The following is a 21876-nucleotide window of genomic DNA, read 5'->3' on the forward strand; positions in this document are numbered from 1 at the left end:
TTTCACTTTGCATACACTCAAATACTGCATCTACATGACAAGATAGCTCCTGGGCAAGGCTCATGCCTGTCTGGTTCAGTGGTGGACTGCCAGAACCTAGCAAAACACCCGGCATGCTTGGTAGGGGTTCAGTAATAATGGTGAATGAAATACCAGGGAGTTCCCGTAAACCCTCTTTCAAAATCAAATAAAGCTATTTCAGCTTTTTATGGATGTTTTCTTTTTTTAGTGTCATGGCATAATGATTGGCCTACCTCTTGCCAACGAATGTGCTTATGTAAACTTGACTTTAACCACAGTGGGATGTTATGAATGTTAAATGATGACCCAAGCATTGAGGCCATTCCCGCTACCAGCTGAGCACATGAAGGTCAATAAATCTTCAGTACTTAGGGGCGTCTGCAAAGTGGTCTCATCTGAAGCTTGGAAGTGAACCCGATCCTGAAACTAATACAACAAAATCTTCAACATTTGGTGTCAGATCAGAAAGAGAAGGACATATTTGCTGGTGTCATTACTGTCACCAGCTGCAGTGGCGCACGGACACACCTTAATCACTTACGGCACTAACAATGCCACATCTCGGTTTCAGGTGATGTGATTTATGGTCGGGTCATGGTGGATCCTGTCCAGAATCTCGGCGATTCCTTTTACTGCAGCATCGAGAAGGTGTTCCTGTGCACCGGAGCTGATGGCTACGTTCCCAAGTACAGCCCAGCAAACGCAGAGTACGGCTGCCTGGCTGATTCACCTTCACTCTTATATAGATTTAAAATTGTGGTGAGTGCTTTGACCCAACCAGTGGGACCAGCTAGATGTTTAAAGTTAAGTGTTTTTGTCCTTTATTTTTAAACAACAGCATCTTTTAAAATGAAACCAAATGGTGACATTTTATGGTAATAGGTACCTACACAAAATTAATAGGAGAAATTCTTCGCTTGCAAAAGGTGGCATTGTCTACAGCAATCCTCATTTTGCTTTTTGCCTCAAGGACAAAGCTCAGCCAGAGACACAAGCCACCAGTTTTGGAAATGTCCTGTTTAATGCCAAACTGGCAGTGGATGACCCCGAAGCTATCCTCTTAGTGAATCAGCCTGGATCTGACGGATTTAAAGTCGACTCAACACCACTCTTCCAGGTGGGCCAATAACAAGCTCACTTACAAGAGCTGTGTAACCACATGCAAGTCACCTGACGTGGGAATGGCTCGGAGATCTCCCGTGTAGAAGGCAGTCACTGTAATACTGCAGAGAGTCAGGCTAACTTGTGTAATCCACACTGGCCCATCCTGGGCGTCTAGCAAATATTCCATAAACCTTAGCTAGTGTCATGTTTAGTAACATATTAGTTCTTTTTCTTCTTTGCTTTTTAGGGTTGCACTCCCTGCATATGGAAGTTCAGAGGCTGGAGGTCGAATCAGAGCTGTAGCCACTGGCCTACACCACAGCCACAAAGCAAGATCAAGCTGTGTCTGCAACCTACACCACAGCTCACAGCAACACCAGATCCTTAACCCACCGAGTGGGGCCAGGGATTGACCCCACATCCTCATGGATCCTAGTCGGACTCCTTACCGCTGAGCCACAGTGGGAACTTCCTCTGTTAGTATTCTGTCAGGTCTGTGTGTAATGAAGACCCTCATTAAGACCAGAATGAGACAAACCCAGAGGCGTGTTCACACTGAATCCTCGGGGGAGCACGTGCATCTTTTAGGATGTTTGCTGAAAACTATTCACATAGGAAAGGCTGTAGAAAGATGCTATCCTTATTCTGCTAAAGAGAGAAGCTTGAGGAAACATGTCTTTTATGCAGAATCTTTTCATGCAGGAAGTTGAAGTATGATTATTTTTTGGTTTTGTTTTCATTTTAACTCTTAACAAAGTATTTGACCTTTCCTAAATCCTGAAGGCTTCAAAGAGCCATCGGAAATTGCCTTCTTGTCACAGACCCTGGAAAAGCAGAAAAATTGACTTTCTCTATGGCCTTCTATGCAGATACACAGCGAGACATACTGGAAAGGAGTCCTGAGGTTCAGAAGGTCTGAGCTCTGGTCCTGCCTCTGATACTAACTAGTTCAGCGACACTGGGCAATCATTTAACTGCTTCTCATTTGCTCATTTATTAATTTTTTTCATTTTTAATTTTTTATACAATTTTTAAAGGTTACCTTCCATTTGCAGTTGCTACAGAATACTGGCTCTCTTCCCCGTGTTGTTCAGTGCATCTTTGTAGCCCATCTTACTCCCAATAGTTTGTGCCTCCCTCTCCTCCACCCGTATGTTTGTTTTCTATATCTACTCTTTTTTCCTTTTTTTCTTTTTTTTCCCTTTTTGCCTTTTAAGGGCCCAACCTGTGGCATCTGGAAGTTCCCAGGCTAGGAGTTGAATCGGAGCTGCCTCTGCGACCTATACCACAGCTCCCAGCAATGCAGGATCCTTTAACCCAAGGATCAAACCTGCATCCTCATGGATACTAGTTGGTAAAGCAGCTGAGCCACAATGGGAACTCAATTTATTCGTTTTTTAAATGCGTAGATTGGACTGTGTAATCTAGAGTTCTCCACAGCTCTGACTGATCATAACTTACCAAGTATCTGCCAGCACATTCTCCCTTGGGAGCTGCACAGAATATGCTATAGGTGCTTCACACAGAGAAATATATTAATTCTGCAGATGAAATGAAATGATTAGGTATTATCTCTGCCATCTGTTTCTCTTTCAAAGAATTGTGAACGTTTTAGGTTGGCATGGTATTTAATTTTCTGATGGGAAGAGTCGTGCTTTCCAGGTCGCTCTGGGCCGAGAATGGTACATACACACCATCTACACCGTGAGATCAAAAGACAATGCCAAGCGAGGCATTGGCAGACGAAGCGTGGAGTACGAGTACCACTCTTTGGTGAGTAGCGGGGAGCCCCAGGCGATGGCCGGAAGCCGGAGGAAGAGGGAGGTCAGGAGCCCACCGGCCCTGGCGCGGGAGATCGGTGCCGAAAACAACCGAGGCACCAACATCCAGCACGTTGCCCTGGACCGCAGCAGCAGGAGGCGGAGCCCGCAGGGCAGGGCTCCCCCCCACGGCCTCCCTCCACGGGAGCTCAGCAGCCCCAGCTCCGAGGTCAGCCTGGTCGCTGTGATGGGGGGCGGCGCGGTGGGCCTCCTCGCCGTCGGCCTCATGGCCTTGGCCGTGGTGCTGTTCAAGGGCAAGAAGAGCGCCCGGAGGAAGGGCGCCCCCCAGGGCTCCGGCAGCAGCGAGCCCATGATGCCCCGGCCGGGCCTCCAGAGCGACAGCTCGGAGGTTTGAGGTCGGCAGGCGGGCGGAATTCAGCCTTTTCCTCAAGTGCCCAGGAGAAGAGCAAGGAACCCACATCCTTCTGTAAACGGCAGAGAATGGAGGTCTTCTGGGACAGAGCTGCTCAGAGGCCCTGACTGTACTAGTAAATGTTGATCTGAACTCTGTACTGGTTCAGGCATCAGAGGACAAATTCGGACCACAGACCACACCTTTCCTCTGGCCCAGAAGGCTCACGTGTGTGTCCATGTGTACACAGAGGCAGAGATGGAGAGTGAGGAACAGCTCGTCTTAGGCGTTTTCTCTGCACGGGGAGATGAACGTGTTCAGAGGTGCTAACAAACTCTCGCAGAAGCTTAAGAGGAGTCCAAGGGTGCGATGCTAGGATGCATCTTGAAGGTGCAATTACCACATTGTTTATTCATTGTGTAACAGTCTAGGTGTTAATTGACAGTCTGGAAGAATGATACACCGTTTATTGCGACAAGTTTTCTACGTGGAGAAGACAACATGGACTTATGACCAAGGGGAGCTCAACCCGCAAATCACCTTTTTTCCTACCTGAGAGAGAGTAGAAGGAAACAAGGAAAGTATCTCACTAACTTGAATTTTCATTAAACCCTCCTTGTTTTATCTACTTATTTAATTTTAAATTAAACCAAAGAATATGTTACATCTGGAAAAGATCATTGAAGAGAGACTGCTCTGTTTGGGGATATATGTAGTAGAAAAAGTAGAGTTCTCGCATGATAATACACCTTATTTGTGTTCATCTTGGGAAATAAGAGGGTTGGTGACATTTTAATGATGAAGAAATGCCATAGAGGTAGAGTCATATTTACAAGACAATGTTCTCTAAGAACTGAGCCTAGATGTTTACAGTATTAAACCCATAAATGACCAGGAGAAACACCTTTCCGATGGTAAAGGGAGAAAGCGGTATTTATTAATATATGTTTAACCAAAGTGCCTTTGACACAGATTTTATAGAATAAAAGAGTCTCACAATGACACATGAGGTTAAGCCTGTGATAGCATAATCACACAGTAAGATCCAACGCTTAAATTGTCCAGGGGGCCTTTTATTAGCTTTCTAATCGGCACCTGGTCCAAAGGATGGGAATCCTTTCAACCATCATTCCAGAGATGGTCTCGGAGGTGGCCAGCATCACTGATCGTGTTCGTCTTTGACCAAAGAAGAAAGCATCTCTCTGGCATCTCCAGGTCAGTGAGCTGATGCAGCGTGGTCCATCTCAGCATCTAAAAACACAATCTGTAATACTGCTTACATGCTAAAAACCACGGAACTTGCATGAGCTTGCTCAGCAAGCCTCCTGTTTTCTTTCTCAGAAATGTGCTTTCATCAGCGAGCAGAATTTTTAATTAGAAATGGAAAATGTCAGTAGTTTAGTGACCCATCTTCCAAAAGCTAGTAAATGTGTTTCAAATGAAAATACGATCAGGAGAAAAAGTACTCTTCCTAAAGACTAACGCTCCCTCCGGTGAGGCCTGGGATCCCTTTTCATTTGAGTTATAACCGGGTTAACCTGGACATCCTGGTGGAATGGAGGTTTGTGGAAGTCCAGCCTCTCCTCAGGTCATACAGGCACTTCCAGTATGGTGTCGGTGAGCACAATCCATCTCTATCCCTCTTTTTTTTTTTTTTTTTTGACTGCACCCACAGCGTATGGAAGTTCTCAGGCCAGGGATCGAATCCGAGCCCGAGCTTCGATCTACACCACCGCTGCGGCAATGTCAGATCCTTAGTTTCAGTATTTTGTTTTTAGAGAATTATTTTGGTATGATCAGAATAAAGAAGCAAAATAACTTTCCATAGAGGACAGTCTGTCAGCAGTAGTAGCTCCTTACTCAGTAGCTTCTGACTCCCATGAAAACAAGGTCTTGTTGACATTGCACAGTAAACACAAAACTCAATATTAAGCATCAGTGGCTCTCCTGGTCTATGAACCACAAAGCATTAAAATATATGTGTATTTTAGTGATGGTTTTATCTATTTCAGCTAATACCTTCAGCTAATGTTCACTGCATGCTCCCCTAGGATCAGCCACTTTGAAAAATTACATAGAAACTGAACTACTCTCCCTGCCCTCGGGCAGTTTACTAGCAAATGTGGCTCTTTTTTGCACTAACTAAAGGGATCAAGATTTGCATTAGTTTCTCTCCTGGGCAAAGATCACAGGAGGCCTATCTGTGAACCACAATTTTTTAAAGTCTCTAGGAGTTCCCTCCTGGCTCAGTAGGTTAAGGATCCAATGTTGTCACTGCTATGGCTCTGGTTGCTGCTGGGACACGGGTTCAGTTCCTGGCCCAGAAACTTCCACATGCCACAGGTACAGCCAAAAATGGGGAAAAAGTCCAGCAGTAGAATCCACTCTTTCCTGTCTGAAGAACCCCACATGTGATGGGTCATTCTGAACACAGATCTTACACAAAATATTTCAAACTAGTAAGTTAATGGAATTGTCCTTTGCAAACCCACACAGAGAAAGGACATTGCAAAGATGTGGGTGGCCCTGAATATTGTCTTCTTCTTAATGGAAAACAGGCCCACTTTGTTCCAAGAATGGGATCGAACACCCCACCTCGTCCAGTTCTTTAACATCAGCACCTCCTGAGGCCCATCCTCTCACAAGCATCACAGTGTGTGAACCATACAAGGAAAAGTCGATTAGAATTCTGCTGCCATGCTATTGCATAGCATTTGTGATAAGGGAACCAATTCTAGGCTTAATATGAAGGGATTCAGTTCTGGAAACAACCAAAGAGCCTCCTTAACAGTCGTCTTCTAATTATTTTCCAAGATACCAACTCCAAGGTCAATTTTTAAATGAAAATGAGGAGTTCCCTCACGGCCTAGCAGTTAAGGATCTGTCAGTGTCACTGGTACTAGCGTGGCTCGGGTCACTACCGTGGCATGGTTCAATATCTAGCCCAGGAATTTCCATGTGCCACGTCCAAAAACAAAAAACAGTAAGGAGAAGAAATGAGAATGAACCTGTGTAAAAACCACAGAGAGCCTTCCTCATAGAAATCACACTAAAGGTTAAAATAGCCCCAGATTGAGAGATGTTAGAGTAACTATAGCAGAATGAGATGCGGAGAAATTGAGATTTTAAAAGTTGGAATTTGGGGAGTTACCCTTGTGGCGCAGCAGAAACAAATCCGACTAGGAACCATGAGGTTTCAGGTTCGATCCCTGACCTCACTCAGTGGATTAAGGATCTGGCATTGCCGTGAGCTGTGGTGTTAGGTGGGCAGTTGCAGCTCTGGTATGACCCCTTGCCTGGAAACTTCCATATGCCACAATTTCGGCGCCCAAAAAAAGCAAAAAAAAAAGAAAAGTTGGAATTTTGATTTCTGCTACTATTTTGAAAATATCTATTTAGTATTAACTTAGAAACCAATTTAGCTCTTTAATAGGAAAAAAAATTTTAAGATGCAAATGTACACATTTGAAATTTACATTATTGTATTAATTTGAAAACCAGCATGTTATGGTTCTTTGAAACTTTCATTTCTTTCTAGTCGTGATAGCAAATGATAGCAAAGGATGAAAACAGGTATCTTTACTACCATATGGTAAATGAATCGACTCAAATGTTCAATCAGTCCAACTTGTCAAGGCTTAGAAACGTATAATTTGGCCAGAAACTATAAATAACTCTTATCTCTCTCTCTTTCTTTCGCTCTCTCACACACACAGAGGCTCACGTGCATTAAAAAACAGGCACACATCTCATTTCTAGAAAAAAAAAAAAGACCCTTAAATCTTAGTTCTAACTGAAATCGCCCATTATGAAGATTTTTAAGGTCACACAATGGTCACACATACCATTGTGTGAGTGTCTTTGATATTAATTCAAAGGTAAATATGTTTCCTTAAGATTTTTTTCCCAGAATTGATTCCAGTATTACATGGCAATGACATAGGAATTCCTAGAAAATGGTATCCATGGGTTCAAAGTATTCCTCAGTGTTTATTTCGCGTTGTTTTTTTTTTTTTTTTTTTTTTTTTTTTGTCTTTTTGCTCTGTCTTTGGGCCGCTCCCGCAGCATATGGAGGTTCCCAGGCTAGGGGTTGAATCGGAGCTGTAGCCACCGGCCTAGGCCAGAGCCACAGCAACGCAGGATCCGAGCCATGTCTGCAACCTACACCACAGCTCACGGCAACGCCGGATCGTTAACCCACTGAGCAAGGGCAGGGTCCGAACCCGCAACCTCATGGTTCCTAGTCGGATTCGTTAACCACTGCGTCACGACGGGAACTCCTATTTCTCCTTGTTTTCACATCCTTTCACGTTAAGAACTAAATACTTTGAGATTTGGGTAGTTATTTTGATTTTGATAAGAGATTTTTAAAACCGAAGTGCATGGCATTTTCCTCTAGTTTTTACTGGAAGGATTACACAGACACCCTTGAAATAGGAAAGGAAAACTGATTCTCTCTTTAGAACTAAGTTGATAAAACAAAAGAGTCTAATGTGTGACTGTTTTGATTTAATTTTATTGGGAGAAAAATCAGAATGTTGATTTTACAGACTTTTAAATACTTCTACTTTCTTCCCTATCTTTCAAGTGTATTTCTTTTTTTTCCCCGATATTTGTTTGTGTGTATGTTTTGTTCAGTATTGTGTTTTGCTAAAGAAGCAATTCAACAACATCAAAAACAGCTACTCTAGAAACACCATCTGCTTTTACTTTTTTTTTTCCTTTTTGCTTTTTATTCCTTCCTGTCTTTCTTTATTTCCTTCTTTCATGGACTTTTTTTTTCTCTCTCTGAGATGCGTCCTTCTTCCAGTAACGCTTCCCTTTTGGTTTTGAAACCATTACCATTTTCACTGAATCGTTAGCATTCTCCTTCATCTGAAAGCTGGCAAGTGAGGACAGCGTTTATGTAGTATCCTTTCTTTAGAAATCTGAAGGCTTTGGATAAAGGGAAAAAAACCAGAACTTCCTGCCAAAGATCAAAAACATCATATTGAATAGCATGATAACAATCTGTGCCTTGATTTTCTCTCAGTGGAGTTTCAACATCGACATTTAAAATTAATAAAAAAAAAATTCCCTTAAAGAATTTGAGTAAGAATAAAATGTCAGAGGTCACATAGATGATGTTGTTTTGGATGATTGAATACTTTGCAATGAATAAAAGGCGAAAAGCTAAAATAGGAGTTCCCATCATAGTGCAGTGGTTAACGCATCCGACTAGGAACCATGGGGTTGCGGGTTCGATCCCTGCCCTTGCTCAGTGGGTTAACGATCCGGCGTTGCCGTGAGCTGTGGTGTGGGTTGCAGACACGGCTTGGATCCTGTGTCGCTGTGGCTCTGGTGTAGGCCGGTGGCTACAGCTCCGATTAGACCCCTAGCCTGGGAACCTCCATATGCCGAAAGCAGCCCAAGAAATGGCAAAGAGACCCAAAAAAAAAAAAAAAAAAAAAAAAAAAAGGCAAAAATAGTGAGTGACATCATTGGCATGTTTAAAATTTTAATCACCCACTCATAAGACTCTCTTTACCATCCACATGCGGCCTCCACTGATGACATGATTAAACAAGTGAATTTCTACTGCATATAGTTATTTTTTTCTGATGTTTGGGTAGCCCTAAGACAGCAAATGTCAGTGTCGTACTTTAAAAAAGAAGAAAAGAGAAATGTAAACTTTAAAAACTAACATTAAAAAATAAAGACCATTATACCATTATAATGAAAATCACCTAAAATATAGAAGGCAATTACTGGTAAGACTAAAAGCAAATTTCTGTAAGGGCCCGAATTAAGCACATTACAAAAGGAAGTACAAAGCAAAGCCTTTCCCTGTGGCTTCAGGAATTCAAGCTTTTGGCAAGACATTTTTTAAGCCCATTTTTCTATACAAAAAACTTTTTCCTAGATGAGGAGTTGTATGTTCTGTAATCGCTTGAAGTACCTGCTTCTGTAACAAGTGCCCTCCAAAACACTCAGTACATTTATATTCATCCAGCCACTGGGTGACATAACTGTGTATAATAGAAGTAGTCTCCGAACCGCATGGCCTTTGTGGGTTTTCCCATGGGAATTCTTCAAAAACAGACAGGATTTATCTGTTTTTTTCGTGTTTACCAGGACACTGCATATTTGCTGGATATTGACATTTATCCCTGGGAATTCAATTATGCAAATAATTTGGAGCCATTCAGTCTGAAATGCACGTCTAAAATAATTCTTGCTGTCACTTTCATTTCACAGCTGCACCTGTTTTCCTTCAAAATATATTATATGTTGTATATAAGTAAAGCCCATATAAATATAAAACTGTTAAAATGGCCAAGTTATCCTGGTGCATTCTCTAATTTTTATTCACACTGCCATGACAGGATTGTTGTAGCCTGCAGTGCGTGGCAGTTATTTCCCTTCTGGTTTTAGAGCCTTGAACATCTGCAGGTTTTCAGATAGGGACCTGTGCTCCCCCACCTCCTTAATCCTGGTGGTGAAATAGCCCCCCATCCTCAGCAAGGTCTGTCTGCACAGTCCTAGCGTCTGACTACCAGTTATAACAGGTGCAGACACAGTCAGAGGCAATGTATATTTAGAGGCAACAACCTGTTTAGGTAACTAACACTTGTCCCAGGAAACAGGATGATAAGCCCTTGCTAAGCTATGAAACTCTGCCACCTAAACTGGTGTGGATGAATCAATTGATCTGATCTATTGCTTGGGGCGAGGGCATGGGGGTGGGGGTCTTTAGGGGTGGGGGAGTCTTTACAGACAAAGAAACTAGTCAATTTTATGTAAAGTTCACCTAAATCAATCATCATTTGAATTATTTTAATATCTCATTAATTTTAAATTAATATTTTATTGATCTTTAAATTAGCATTTTAACTTAATAACAGAAGGAAACGCAAAGCCAGCCCCTCATAGCTGCTGAAGAATTGTCCCAAGAAAAGGGCACTTTATTGATTACGATATTATTTCACAGCAACATTATTTCACAAATAAAGGAGTGAATTACTGCAAGAAGGATGTGGGAATACTGTTAAATTATGATACAAGTCTGTAGTTTGGTTTAAAGCTTTTTTATAAGAGCTTTAATCTAGTATATTCACCTTCCCTGTAGTCAGACTACTGACTCAGATTCAATTGGCCATCAGTGTCGTAGAAACCATTCTAGGTGAAGAAAAATATTTTTTTCCCTACTGCACCCTGCAGCATATGGAAGTTCCTGGGCAAGGGATTGAATCCAAGCCACAACTGTGACCTACACCACAGCTGCAGCAACGCTGGATCCCTAACTCACTGGACCACAGCAAGAACCCCAGAAAAATATTTTAATCCACTTAAAAAACCCGCTTAGATGTGAGTGCCTTTGGCTTAGAATATGCAAATACGAGGGTTCAGGTGCTTTTTTGAAAAGAGAAAATAGGATAGAACACCACTGTGTAAGAGACAGAAAAGTCTTGGAATATCTACCAAGTATATCACGGAAGTTCTATTAATTAAAAAATAGTGTATGAGTTTGTTGGGGACTGTGCACCTAACCCTGCGTGCGGGGTTGGGTGGGGGGACTTGCAGCCTTGGCCAGTCTTCCGGGACCTGTGAGCAGAGAAACAAGACCTAAGAAGGAACAGGTGCCTGGGTGGGCCTTTTTCACTGTTTCAGGGGAAATCTGAAATGAGGGGAATTTGGCCAGTGAACAATGGAGGCCCTTTTGCCAAACTTTCTAATTAACAATTGCTTTTGATAAGGCAGTGAATAAAAGGCCCAAATATCCAAGGGACAGTTAAGGGATTTTTCAACCCAATTTGAGTTTCTACCCAAACTAACAAGTACTAATCATATTTCCTGGAATTGTAGTTTTTCCCACAGTCTGCTATTGAGTTGGATTCCTTCTTAACTTAAAAGTCCAGGGGAAAAATGGAGACATCTTCATACTCCTATTCCTGTCCTTGCCGAGGAGTATTGGCAGGACAGACCAATACTAGCAGAGTCGGGCTTCATGAATGTACCTTGGCCTGTGCTTCTCTCTCTGCAGGTGCCTTGCCTCCCTCTTTTATCCCTGAGATGATTGACAGGGATATCATCCAATTTCCGTTTTTCTTTTGTGATTTGGAGCAGAGAGGGATTTTTTTTCCTTTTTCTAACAGATACTGCAAAGTTGCAAGCAAGAGAAAATAATGTTGCAGAGAAATTTCTAACTTGGCTGATTAAGAAAAATGATGGAGCAACTTCTGGTAACATTTTATGCTTGTGTCAGAGTTCCTATTGTGGCTCATCAGGTTAAGAACCCAGCGTAGTGTCGGTGAGGGTGCAGGTTTGATCCCTGGCCTCACTCAGTAGGTTAAGGATCCAGCGTTGCTGTGAGCTGTGGTGTAGGCCAGCAGCTGCAGCTCTGATTCGACCCCTAGCCTGGGAACTTCCATATGCCACAGGAATGGCCATAAAGAGAAAAGGAAAAAAAACCTTTATGCTTGTGTCCTGTCTCCTGGACTGGAGTAGGCTGAGTCTTGAGAGCCCTGCCTTTCTGGGAGTGATTCAGCAATCTGGCGGCTCAGAGACAAAGGCTGAGGTAGGGCTCCAGCTCTACAAGAAGGAGTGCAAGTCTCCAATCCTCTGTAAAACCAGTATTTCAGCATCTGGAATCTTATCTCATGTTTTCTGAGATTCCAGATTTTCCCTACATCAGTCGGGCAGTCTTGGCTTTTATTGAAGAGATCTGTCTAGAGATACGACTATTTCCCTTAAGCCACTCATTAAGAACAAAACAAAGAAAAACCACAGGGTTGGTTCCACTGTTGTGTGAGCTGATTTTAGAAAGGAAATTTTTATTTTATGTCTTGGTATTTCACGCATGTTACAAAGGGAGACTATATTTTATTGATTTCATAAATCCAGGGAGATACACTGGGATTAGTCTAGATTCAAAGAAATACAGTGACAAAAATTCTCCAGATAAAATACTCTAAACTGCACCTCACATTAAAAGGAAAAAAGTATGAGGTGTTCCTTCCACTCCTTGCCTTCCTAAGGCCTCAGTGTCACTGTCATTCTGATATTTCTTGTTCTTTATTAGCACCTGCTGGATTCCACCTGTTGGCAATCTATCATATTGATTCTATACTGAGAAGATTCGTGTTATCTGATTTTACATATCAGGGAGGGATATGCTACTGTTAAGTAAGTAAGACTGAGTCCACTGAGAGACCTCAGGGAACCCTGTGTCCAACTGAGAAAACAGAAGGTAGCATATGGAAAGCTCTAGAAGGTATCCAGTGAGGAGTAAAGGTTAAATACATCTGTGTGAGGTGTCAGTAAATGACCAGAACACGTGCAAGCCATGGGAGACAGGGACGGGGGCTGCAGATGTACTGAGCAAAATTACAGAGAAGAATTGAGATGAACAGATGGATTGGGTTTGGACAAAGAGAACCCAGAAGGCAGGCTTAATGGATAAAGCTGTCTGATCCATTTTGAGCAATTTATCATTTAGATGTGTAATTAGAGATGAGACAGGAAGTTTGTGGCTGGACTGTGCACAGCTTTGAGGTTACAAGCTAAGACTAAGGAATATGGTCAACATAAAAAATTATTCTTTGGAGATCCCCAGTAGCCTAGTGGATAAGGATTCAGTGTTGTCACTGCTATGGTTCTGGTTACTGCTTTGGCATGGGTTCCATCCCTGGCCTGGGAACTTCTGCATGCTGCAGGTGCCGCCCCCCAAAATTGTTTTTTGAGCATAGAATAGTGATCACACATATGGTAGATTCACAAGTTCTTGTTGAATGACAAATAGTTAATGAAAGAAAGTTCTTTTTTATTTATTTATATATTTTTCCCGCTGTACAGCATGGGGATCAAGTTATTCTTACATGTATACATTTTTTCCCTCACCCTTTCTTCTGTTGCAATATGAGTATCTAGACATAGTCTCAATGCTACTCAGCAGGATCTCCTTGTAAATCTATTCCAAGTTGTATCTGATAACCCCAAGCTCCCGATCCCTCCCACTCCCTCCCTCTCCTGTCGGGCAGCCACAAGTCTGTTCTCCAAGTCCATGATTTTCTTTTCTGTGGAGATGTTCATTTGTGCTGGATATTAGATTCCAGATATAAGGGATATCATAAGGTATTTGTCTTTGTCTTTCTGACTCATTTCACTCAGTATGAGAGTCTCTAGTTCCATCCATGTTGCTATAAATGGCATTATGTCGCTCCTTTTTATGACTGAGTAGTATTCCATTGTGTATATATATCACATCTTCCTAATCCAATCATCTGTTGATGGACATTTGGGTTGTTTCCATGTCCTGGCTATTGTGAATAGAGCTGCAATGAACATGAGGGTGCATGTGTCTCTCTGAAGTAGAGTTGTGTCCGGATAGATGCCCAAGAGTGGGATTGCGGGGTTATATGGAAGTTCTATGTATAGATTTCTAAGGTATCTCCAAACTGTTCTCCATAGTGGCTGTACCAGTTTACATTCCCACCAACAGTGCCGGAGGGTTCCCTTTTCTCCACAGCCCCTCCAGCACTTGTTATTTGTGGATGTATTAATGAGGGCCATTCTGACTGTTGTGAGGTGGTATCTCGTGGTAGTTTTGATTTCATTTCTCTTATAATCAGCGATGTTGAACATTTTTTCATGTGTTTGCTGGCCATCTGTATCTCTTCCTTGGACAACAGTCTATTCAGGTCTTTTGCCCATTTTTCCATTGGGTGATTGGCTTTTTTGCTGTTGAGTTATATAAGTTGCTTTTGTATTCTAGAGATGAAGCCTTTGTCCTTTGCATCATTTGAAACTATTTTCTCCCATTCTGTAAGTTGTCTTTTTGTTTTCTTTTTGGTTTCCTTTGCTGTGCAAAAGATTTTCCATTTGATTAGGTCGCATTGGTTTATTTTTGCTCTTATTTCTGTTGCTTTGGGAGACTGACCTGAGAAAATATTCATGAGGTTGATGTCAGTGAGTGTTTTGCTATGTTCTCTTCCAGGAGTTTGATGGTGTCTTGTCTTACATTTAAGTCTTTCAGCCATTTTGAGTTTATTTTTGTGCATGGTGTGAGGGTGTGTTCTAGTTTCATTGATTTGCATGCAGCTGTCCAGGTTTCCCAGCAATGCTTGCTGAATAGACTTTCTTTTTCCCATTTTATGTTCTTGCCTCCCTTGTCAAAGATTAATTGACCATAGGTGTCAGGGGTTATTTCTGGATTCTCTATTCTGTTCCATTGGTCTGTCTGTCTGTTTTGATACCAGTACCACACTGTTTTGATGACTGTGGCTTTGTAGTATTTCTTGAAGTCTGGGAGAGTTATGCCTCCTGCTTGGTTTTTGTTTCTCAGGATTGCTTTGGCAATTCTGGGTCTTTTGTGGTTCCATATAAATTTTTGGATTGTTTGTTCTGTGAAAAATGTCTTGGGTAATTTGATAGGGATTGCATTGAATCTGTAGATTGCTTTGGGTGGTATGGCCATTTTTACAATATTGATTTTTCCAATCCATGAACATGGAATATCTTTCCATTTTTTTACATCTTCTTTAAAGTTTTATAGTTCTTGGCATATAAGTCCTTTACCTCCTTGGTCAGGTGTATTCCGATGTATTTGATTTTTTGAGGTGCAATTTTAAAAGGTATTGTATTTTTGTATTCCTTTTCTAATATTTCATTGCTGGTATACAGAAATGCGACTGACTTCTCAATGTTAATCTTATATGCTGCTACTTTGCTGAATTTATTAATCAGTTCAAGTAGTTTTGGGGTTGAGTCCTTAGGGTTTTCTATGTATAGTATCATGTCATCTGCATACAGTGACAGTTTTATCTCGGTGGGTTTGCCATAAATGGCTTTGATCATGTTCAGGAATGTTCCCTCTATACTCACTTTGGTGAGGGTTTTGATCATGAATGGATGTTGGATTTTGCCAAATGCTTTTTCTGCATCTATTGAGATATGATTTTTGACTTGTCTTTTGTTAATGTGGTGTATGATGTTGATTGATTTGCATATGTTGAACCATCCTTATGAACCTGGGATGAACCCTACCTGGTCATGGTGTATGATTTTTTTGATATGTTGTTGGATTCGGTTGGCTAAGATTTTGTTGAGAATTTTTGCATCTATATTCATCAAAGATATTGGGCGATAGTTTTCTGTTTTGGTGGTATCTTTGTCTGGTTTTGGAATTAGGGTGATGGTGGTATCATAGAATGTCTTTGGGAGTGTTCCTTCTTCTTCAACCTTTTGAGAAAGTTTAAGGAGGATGGGCACCAGATCCTCTTTATATGTTTGATAGAATTCGCCTGTGAAGCCATCTGGTCCTGGACTTTTATTTGTAGGGAGTGTTTTTATGTCTTCTTCAATTTCATTTCTAGTGATTGGTTTGTTCAGTTGGTCTGTTTCTTCCTGATTCAGTTTTGGCAGGCTGTAAGATTCTAGAAAATTGTCCATTTCTTCCAGACGGTCAAATTTGTTGGCATATAGTTGTTCATAGTATTCTCTTACGGTTTTTTGTATTTCTGCAGTATGTGTTATGATTTCTACTTTTTCATTTATAATTTTATTTGAGTTCTTTCTCTCCTCTTCTTAGTGAGTCTAGCCAGGGGTTTGTCAATTTTGTTTACCTTTTCAAAGAACCAGTTCTTAGTTTTATTAATTTTCTCTATTGTTTTTTTAATGTCTATTTTATTGATTTCCTCTATCTTTATAATTTCCTTCCTTCTGCTGACTTTAGGTCTTTTTTGTTCTTCTTTTTCTAATTCATTTAGGTGGAGGGTTAAGTTGTCAATTTGGGATCTTTCTTCACTTTTGAGAAAGGCCTGTATCGCTATAAATTTCCCTCTGAGCACTGCTTTTGCAACCTCCCATAGATTTTGAGAGGCTGTGTCTTCATTATCATTTGTCTTAAGGTTTTTTTTTTTTTTTTTTTTTTTTTTTTGTCTTTTTGCCATTTCTTGGGCCGATCCCGTGGCATTTGGAGGTTCCCAGGCTAGGCGTCCAATCGGAGCTGCAGCCGCTGGCCTATGCCAGAGCCACAGCAACACGGGATCCGAGCTGCATCTGCAACCTACACCACAGCTCACCACAACGCCAGATCCTTAACCCACTGAGCAAGGCCAGGGATCAAACCCGCAACCTCATGGTTCCTAGTTGGATTCGTTAATCACTCAGCCACGATGGGAACTCCTCAAGGTATTTTTTAATTTCCTTCTTGATTTCCTCATTGACCCATTGGTTTTTTAGTAGCATGTTGTTTAGTCTCCATGTAGTAGGTTTTTTCTCATTTCTTTTCCCATGGTTGATTTCTACTTTCATGCCATTATGGTCAGAGAGGATACTTGAAATAATTTCTATGCTCCTAAATTTGCTGAGGTTAGCTTTGTGTCCCAGTATGTGGTCGATTCTTGAGAATGTTCCATGTGCACTTGAGAAGAATATGTATTCTTATTTTTTTTGGATGTCGTGTCCTGAAGATATCAATTAAGTCTAACTTTTCTATTGTTTCCTTTAGGATCTCTGTTGGTTTTCTGTCTAGAGGATCTGTCCGTTGGTGTGAGTGGGGTACTAAAGTCTCCTACTATGATTGTATTTCCATCAATTTCTCCCTGTATGTCTGTTAATATTTGTTGTATGTATCTGGGTGCTCCTATATTTGGGGCATATGTGTTGATGATAGTAACATCCTTTCCTTGGATGGATCCTTTAATCATTAAATAGTGTCCTTTGTCTTTCTTTATGTCTTTTGTTTTAAAGTCGATTTTGTCTGATACGAGTATTGCAACTCCTGCTTTCCTGTCATGTCTATTGGCATGAAATATTTTTTTCCCATCCCCTTCACTTTCAATATGTGTCGTTTGTCCTAAGGTGAGTTTCTGGTAGGCAGCATATTGAAGGTTTTGCTTTTTTATCCACTCAGCCACTCTGTGTCTTTTGATTAGAGCATTCAGTCCATTGACATTTAAGGTGATGATTGATAGATGAGTGTACATTGCCATTTTAAACCTCGTGTTCCAGTTGATTATGTGGTTCTCCATTCTTCCTTTCTTTTTTTGGTTGGATGGTCTCCGGTTATTTTCTGCTTGAGTGTTCTTTGGTTTTTTTTTTGTTTTTTTGTTTTTCCCTTCATTTTTTGTGAATGCAGTGTTTGGTTTTGGCTTGTGGTTGCCCTCTTTTTTAAGTATTCTAACCCCTTCCTATAAGTGTGTTTTAGCCTGATAGTCCTGTAAGTTCAAACACTTCATTACTATATTAAAATTAAGAAGAGAAACAACCAAAAAAAGGTCTATTTATTTCCTTACTTCTCTTGCCCACATTTTATGATTTTGATGACTCTTTCTTTTTAATTTTATTTTGTTTGAAACATGTTCATGATTAAATCTGTATGCTGGCTTATTTCAGTGACTGCTCTCTGATTGTGGTTTCCTCAATCCTAGTTTTTCCTTTTTTTTTTTTTTTTTTTTTCTCCTCCCTTTCTTTCCTTCCGTTCTTTTAGGTTTAGAGAAGCCCTTTCAATATTTCTTTTAGCCTGGGTTTGGTATTGCTGTATTCTTTTAGCTTTTGTTTGTTGGAATTTTTTTTTTTTTTTGTCTTTTTACCTTTCCTAGGGCTGCTCCTGTGGCATATGGAGGTTCCCACACTAGGAATCCAATCAGAGCTGTAGCCGCTGGCCTATGCCAGAGCCACGGCAACTCGGGATCCGAGCCGCATCTGCATCCTACACCACAGTTCACGGCAATGCTGGATCCTTAACCCACTGAGCAAGGCTGGGGATTGAACCTGCATCTTCATGGTTCCTAGTCAGATTCATTAACCACTGTGCCACGATGGAAACTCCTGGAAAAAATTTTTATTTCCCCTTCTATTTTAAATGATATTCTTGCTGGATAGAGTATTCTAGGTTGCATATTTTTTTCCTTTTAGCACTTTAAATACCTCTTGCCATTCCCTCCTGGCCTGTAGAGTTTCTGTAGAGAAATCAGGTGATAACCTTATGGGGTTTCCCTTATAGGTAACATTCTGCTTTTCTCTTGCTGCCTTTAGGATCCTCTCTTTATCACTAACTTTTGCCATTTTTATTATAATGTGTCTTGGTGTGGGTCTATTTAGTTTCAACTTGTTTGGGGCCCTCTGTGCTTCCTGTATCTTGAACTCAGTAGCCTTTAGATTTGGGAAGTTTCCAGCGATAATTTCTTCAAATATATTTTCCATCCCCTTCTTTTTCTACTCCTTCTGGAATTCCTATTATGCGTAGATTGGCCTGCTTTATATTATCCCATAGGTCTCTTATATTCCTTTCATGTTTTTTCATTTGGTTTTCTGTCTGCTGTCCTGATTGGGTGATTTCTATTAATCTATCTTCCACATCAGTAATTCGTTCTTCTGCATTATTCATTCTGGTTTTTACTGCCCTTAGTTCAGTTTGTATCTCTGCAAATGAATTTTCTAGTTTTTCTTGGCTCCTCATATTTTCTAGTTTCTTTCTGAGGGTGTCTGCATTACTGTTCATATCTTCTCTTAATTCCTTCAGTATTTTCACTGTTTCTCTTTTGAACTCCAGGTCTGTCAGACTGCAGAGATCTGTTTCATTGTTGACTGCTTTAGGTGAGTTCTCCTGTTGGTTTAAGTGGGGGTGGTTTCTCAGCTTCTTCATCTTGCTTGTTGTTTTCTTTTTCCTGGGGGAGTTGTACTCTCTGTGACCAGGCAGTATTTGCCTTGTCACTGCCGTAGAATGTTTCCTGAGGGCTGGCATTGTTGGTCAGTCTTTGAGGCAGCATGGCTTTTCCTGAGTGTGGGTGGGGCTGACAGGGTCTCTCTGAAGCAAAGGAGGACTTCCTTTGGGCAGACAGGACTGGGAGGTCCACACTGCGATGGAAGCAGATTTCACTCAGCCGAGCAGAGCTTGCTCTGGTGTTTTGGGGCTGTGGGGCTCTTGCAGGGGGCTGGGGGTGCTGGGCAGCTGTTCCGTGGGAGTACAGCACCCCCCCGAGGTCTGGAGGGGATAGCTGGGCTGCTGAGAACCCAAGAGGCTCTTCCCCAGGGCAGTCAGAATTGGAAGGACTGCCTGAGAATGGAGGCAGATTTTTCATGGCCCAGCCGAGCTTGTTCTAGCTTTTCTGGGCTGTAGGCCTTTTCCCAGGGGCTGGTGGTGCTGGGTGCTCCTCCGCAGGGGTGTAGCCCCTCCAGAGGGCAAGCAGGCCAGGGCAGGCAAAGCCCCTGCGGTGGTCGGCTTGGGCAAATGGTGAGGCCCGCCCCCCGGGATGGCAGGCAGCCCCAGGTCTGGTGCCTGCATGGGGTGGATGCCCTGGGAAGCATAGCTTTCCGATAGCTGAGGGCAAGTGAGCTCGCTGTGGCATGGGGAGTATTCTATGGTGGCCCACCCCTTCTTCTCTCCCCTCCCCAACACAGGCACCTTGTCTCTCCTGCAGATCCAGGTCTTCTCCCAGTTCCCTTTGATGCGGCTTTCCAGTCCCCAGCCCTTAGTATATTGCTCCCTCCCTCCGCGATGCTCCGCTTTCTAGTCTCCCAGGCAGTCTCTGCCGCGTCAAACCTGACAGACTGGTTCCTAGACCCCCCACAAGCAGTCTCCGCACTGCCCACCCCAACCCGTTCCCAGGGACTAACGTCCGGAGCCGAGGTCTCGGTGCCCAGCCCCCACCCAAGCGCCTCTGTTTTTGGTGACTGTGCCAGTAGTTCAGATGATGTGTTTGGTTCTCGCTCTGCTTTTCAGAACTCCGACTTACTGCTGTGCTCTTCTCTGCATCTGGAGATTCCTCCGATTCGGTTGATCTTCCCATCGAGTAGGTGACTTTCCCGGGTGTGGGATCCCTTTCTCCTCCACAGTTCCCTTTCAGGAGCGCCCGTCCAGCCCCGATTCTCCTCTCACTCTCCTCTTTTCTCTTATTTTACCCAGTTAGGTCACGAGATTCTTGCTATTATTGGAGTTTAGGTTCTGCCAGCGATTGATTGCTGTTCTGTGCAAGTCTTTTAACCTGTAGATGTGGTTTTTGTGTGTTTGTTTGTGGGAGAGGGTGAGTGTGTCCCCCTACTCTTCCGCCATCTTGCCTCCTCCCTCAAAAATTCTTCTTTATAAGAGATTGCCAGGAGAAAAATCTGAGAGATTGAGAATTAGAAAAAATAACATTTGCAGGTGTTCCCTATTGGCCTAGGGGTTAAGGATTCCGCCTTGTCACTTCTGTGGTGCAGATCGGACCCCTGGCCTGGGAACTTCCCCATGTGTCTGGCATGGCCAAAAAGGAAAAATACCATTTTCCACTCAATGAGAAGATTGTATCTGGGCAAAATAGGTGCTAAAAATGTTATGCGAAATATTGCTGGGGGACCTAACAGCAGGGGACTATCGACAACACTCAAAGGGAGCTAGCCAGCCCCTCGGCGAGCTAATGGGACACAGGCAGACCTACTGGGAGACACCAGCTCTTGCCAGAAATCGGCCCAGAATCACCCTTCCAGGGCTAATAAACCAGTTTACAGGAAACCGGGGGCTAGAGAAACATATTAAACGACATCAATGGAATTCAGAGGGGACATTCTAGAGGACAAACGACCTGCTTTCTCCAACAAACAAATGGCATGGAGAGAAATGGGGAATGTGAACATGTTTAGATTAAATGTAATTTAAGAGGTGAATGAAGCAAATGCCCTCTTTGTGAGGGCTTTGGATTCTTACCCAAGCCACCCGCAGGTAAAAAAGGTATTTTTTGAGACAACTGGGGACATTTTAACAGGCACTGAGTATTAGATAATGTTCCATGACGCAGTTCTTGCTGACTACAGTTACCTACTGGTTTAAATGACAGAATGTCCCAAAATCTCCAGGGATGAAGAAGCAGCCACCAAAATGATTGGTGTGCTGGCGGATGGCGGTGTGCCCCACATGCTGCCTCTGTCCCATTTGTTTCCGTTCCAAACTCGGGCCCCACACCTGTGCGTTTCATGGGTACGTCTAAAAAAGAGCTGTAATGGCAGCTTTATTTCCCCCTTTAGGACAGTCAAGTCCAGGTTTTGCTGGCTTGATCACAGAGTTTTGTGTAGGAAACGTCCAGACAGGAAGAGAGAGGAGTGACCTGTTGAACTCTCTGGGGATCGTGTGGAGGAGGGACTGAGCTGGGGGGAGGCGAGAGGCGGGAGAAGAAGGAAGGGAGGGAAGGAGAGGCTGGGAGGCTGAGGAGGTGAGTGAGGATTATGGCACGAGGGAGCGGGGTCGTGCCCCTCCCCGACCATTGCCCATTTAAGACTGGCAAGAGGTCACCTCTCCTGGGATCCCGGTTCCACAGCCAGATCCTCGAGTCAACAGTGCGTGATGTCCACGAGACGATAGAAATTGTATTCACCCAGCAACTAAGGGGCAATGCCCGGGGCAACAACAGGGACTCTAGTCTCTGCCTCAGCACTGTGGGCAGTGTCGCCCCTTCTCTGCTGTTAAAAAAAGTCTGGACGAGGATGACTGTGGTGCTGGGGTGCATCTCAAGGAGACTGGACACTTCCTTCTCTCCCAAGAGGTTGCCAATCATTGCTCCCTCCCGTCTTTGCCCTCCCTTCCAGCTTCCCTCCCCCAGAAGAAAAAAACAAGAACAAAAAGCA

The 21876-nt window shown here is 42.7% G+C and overlaps 1 protein-coding gene across 4 annotated transcripts in view; it reads left to right on the plus strand.

Annotated features, from left to right (window-relative positions):
* Positions 1 to 7051, plus strand: part of FREM2 (FRAS1 related extracellular matrix protein 2) — a 341111-nt gene extending 334060 nt beyond the window's left edge. For 3 of the 4 annotated variants that reach the window (XM_021065216.1, XM_021065215.1, XM_021065217.1), the window contains 3 exons: positions 593 to 780; positions 992 to 1138; positions 2788 to 4299. In XM_021065216.1, coding sequence (XP_020920875.1) covers positions 593 to 780; positions 992 to 1138; positions 2788 to 3300 — 848 coding nt within the window. In that variant the 3' untranslated portion in view covers positions 3301 to 4299. Of the gene's footprint in view, positions 1 to 592; positions 781 to 991; positions 1139 to 2787 lie in introns of all 4 variants that reach the window. The other variant, XM_021065218.1, reaches the window with a different exon arrangement.

Source organism: Sus scrofa, chromosome 11 (assembly GCF_000003025.6).
Source record: "Sus scrofa isolate TJ Tabasco breed Duroc chromosome 11, Sscrofa11.1, whole genome shotgun sequence".
Taxonomy (NCBI): Eukaryota; Metazoa; Chordata; class Mammalia; order Artiodactyla; family Suidae; genus Sus; species Sus scrofa.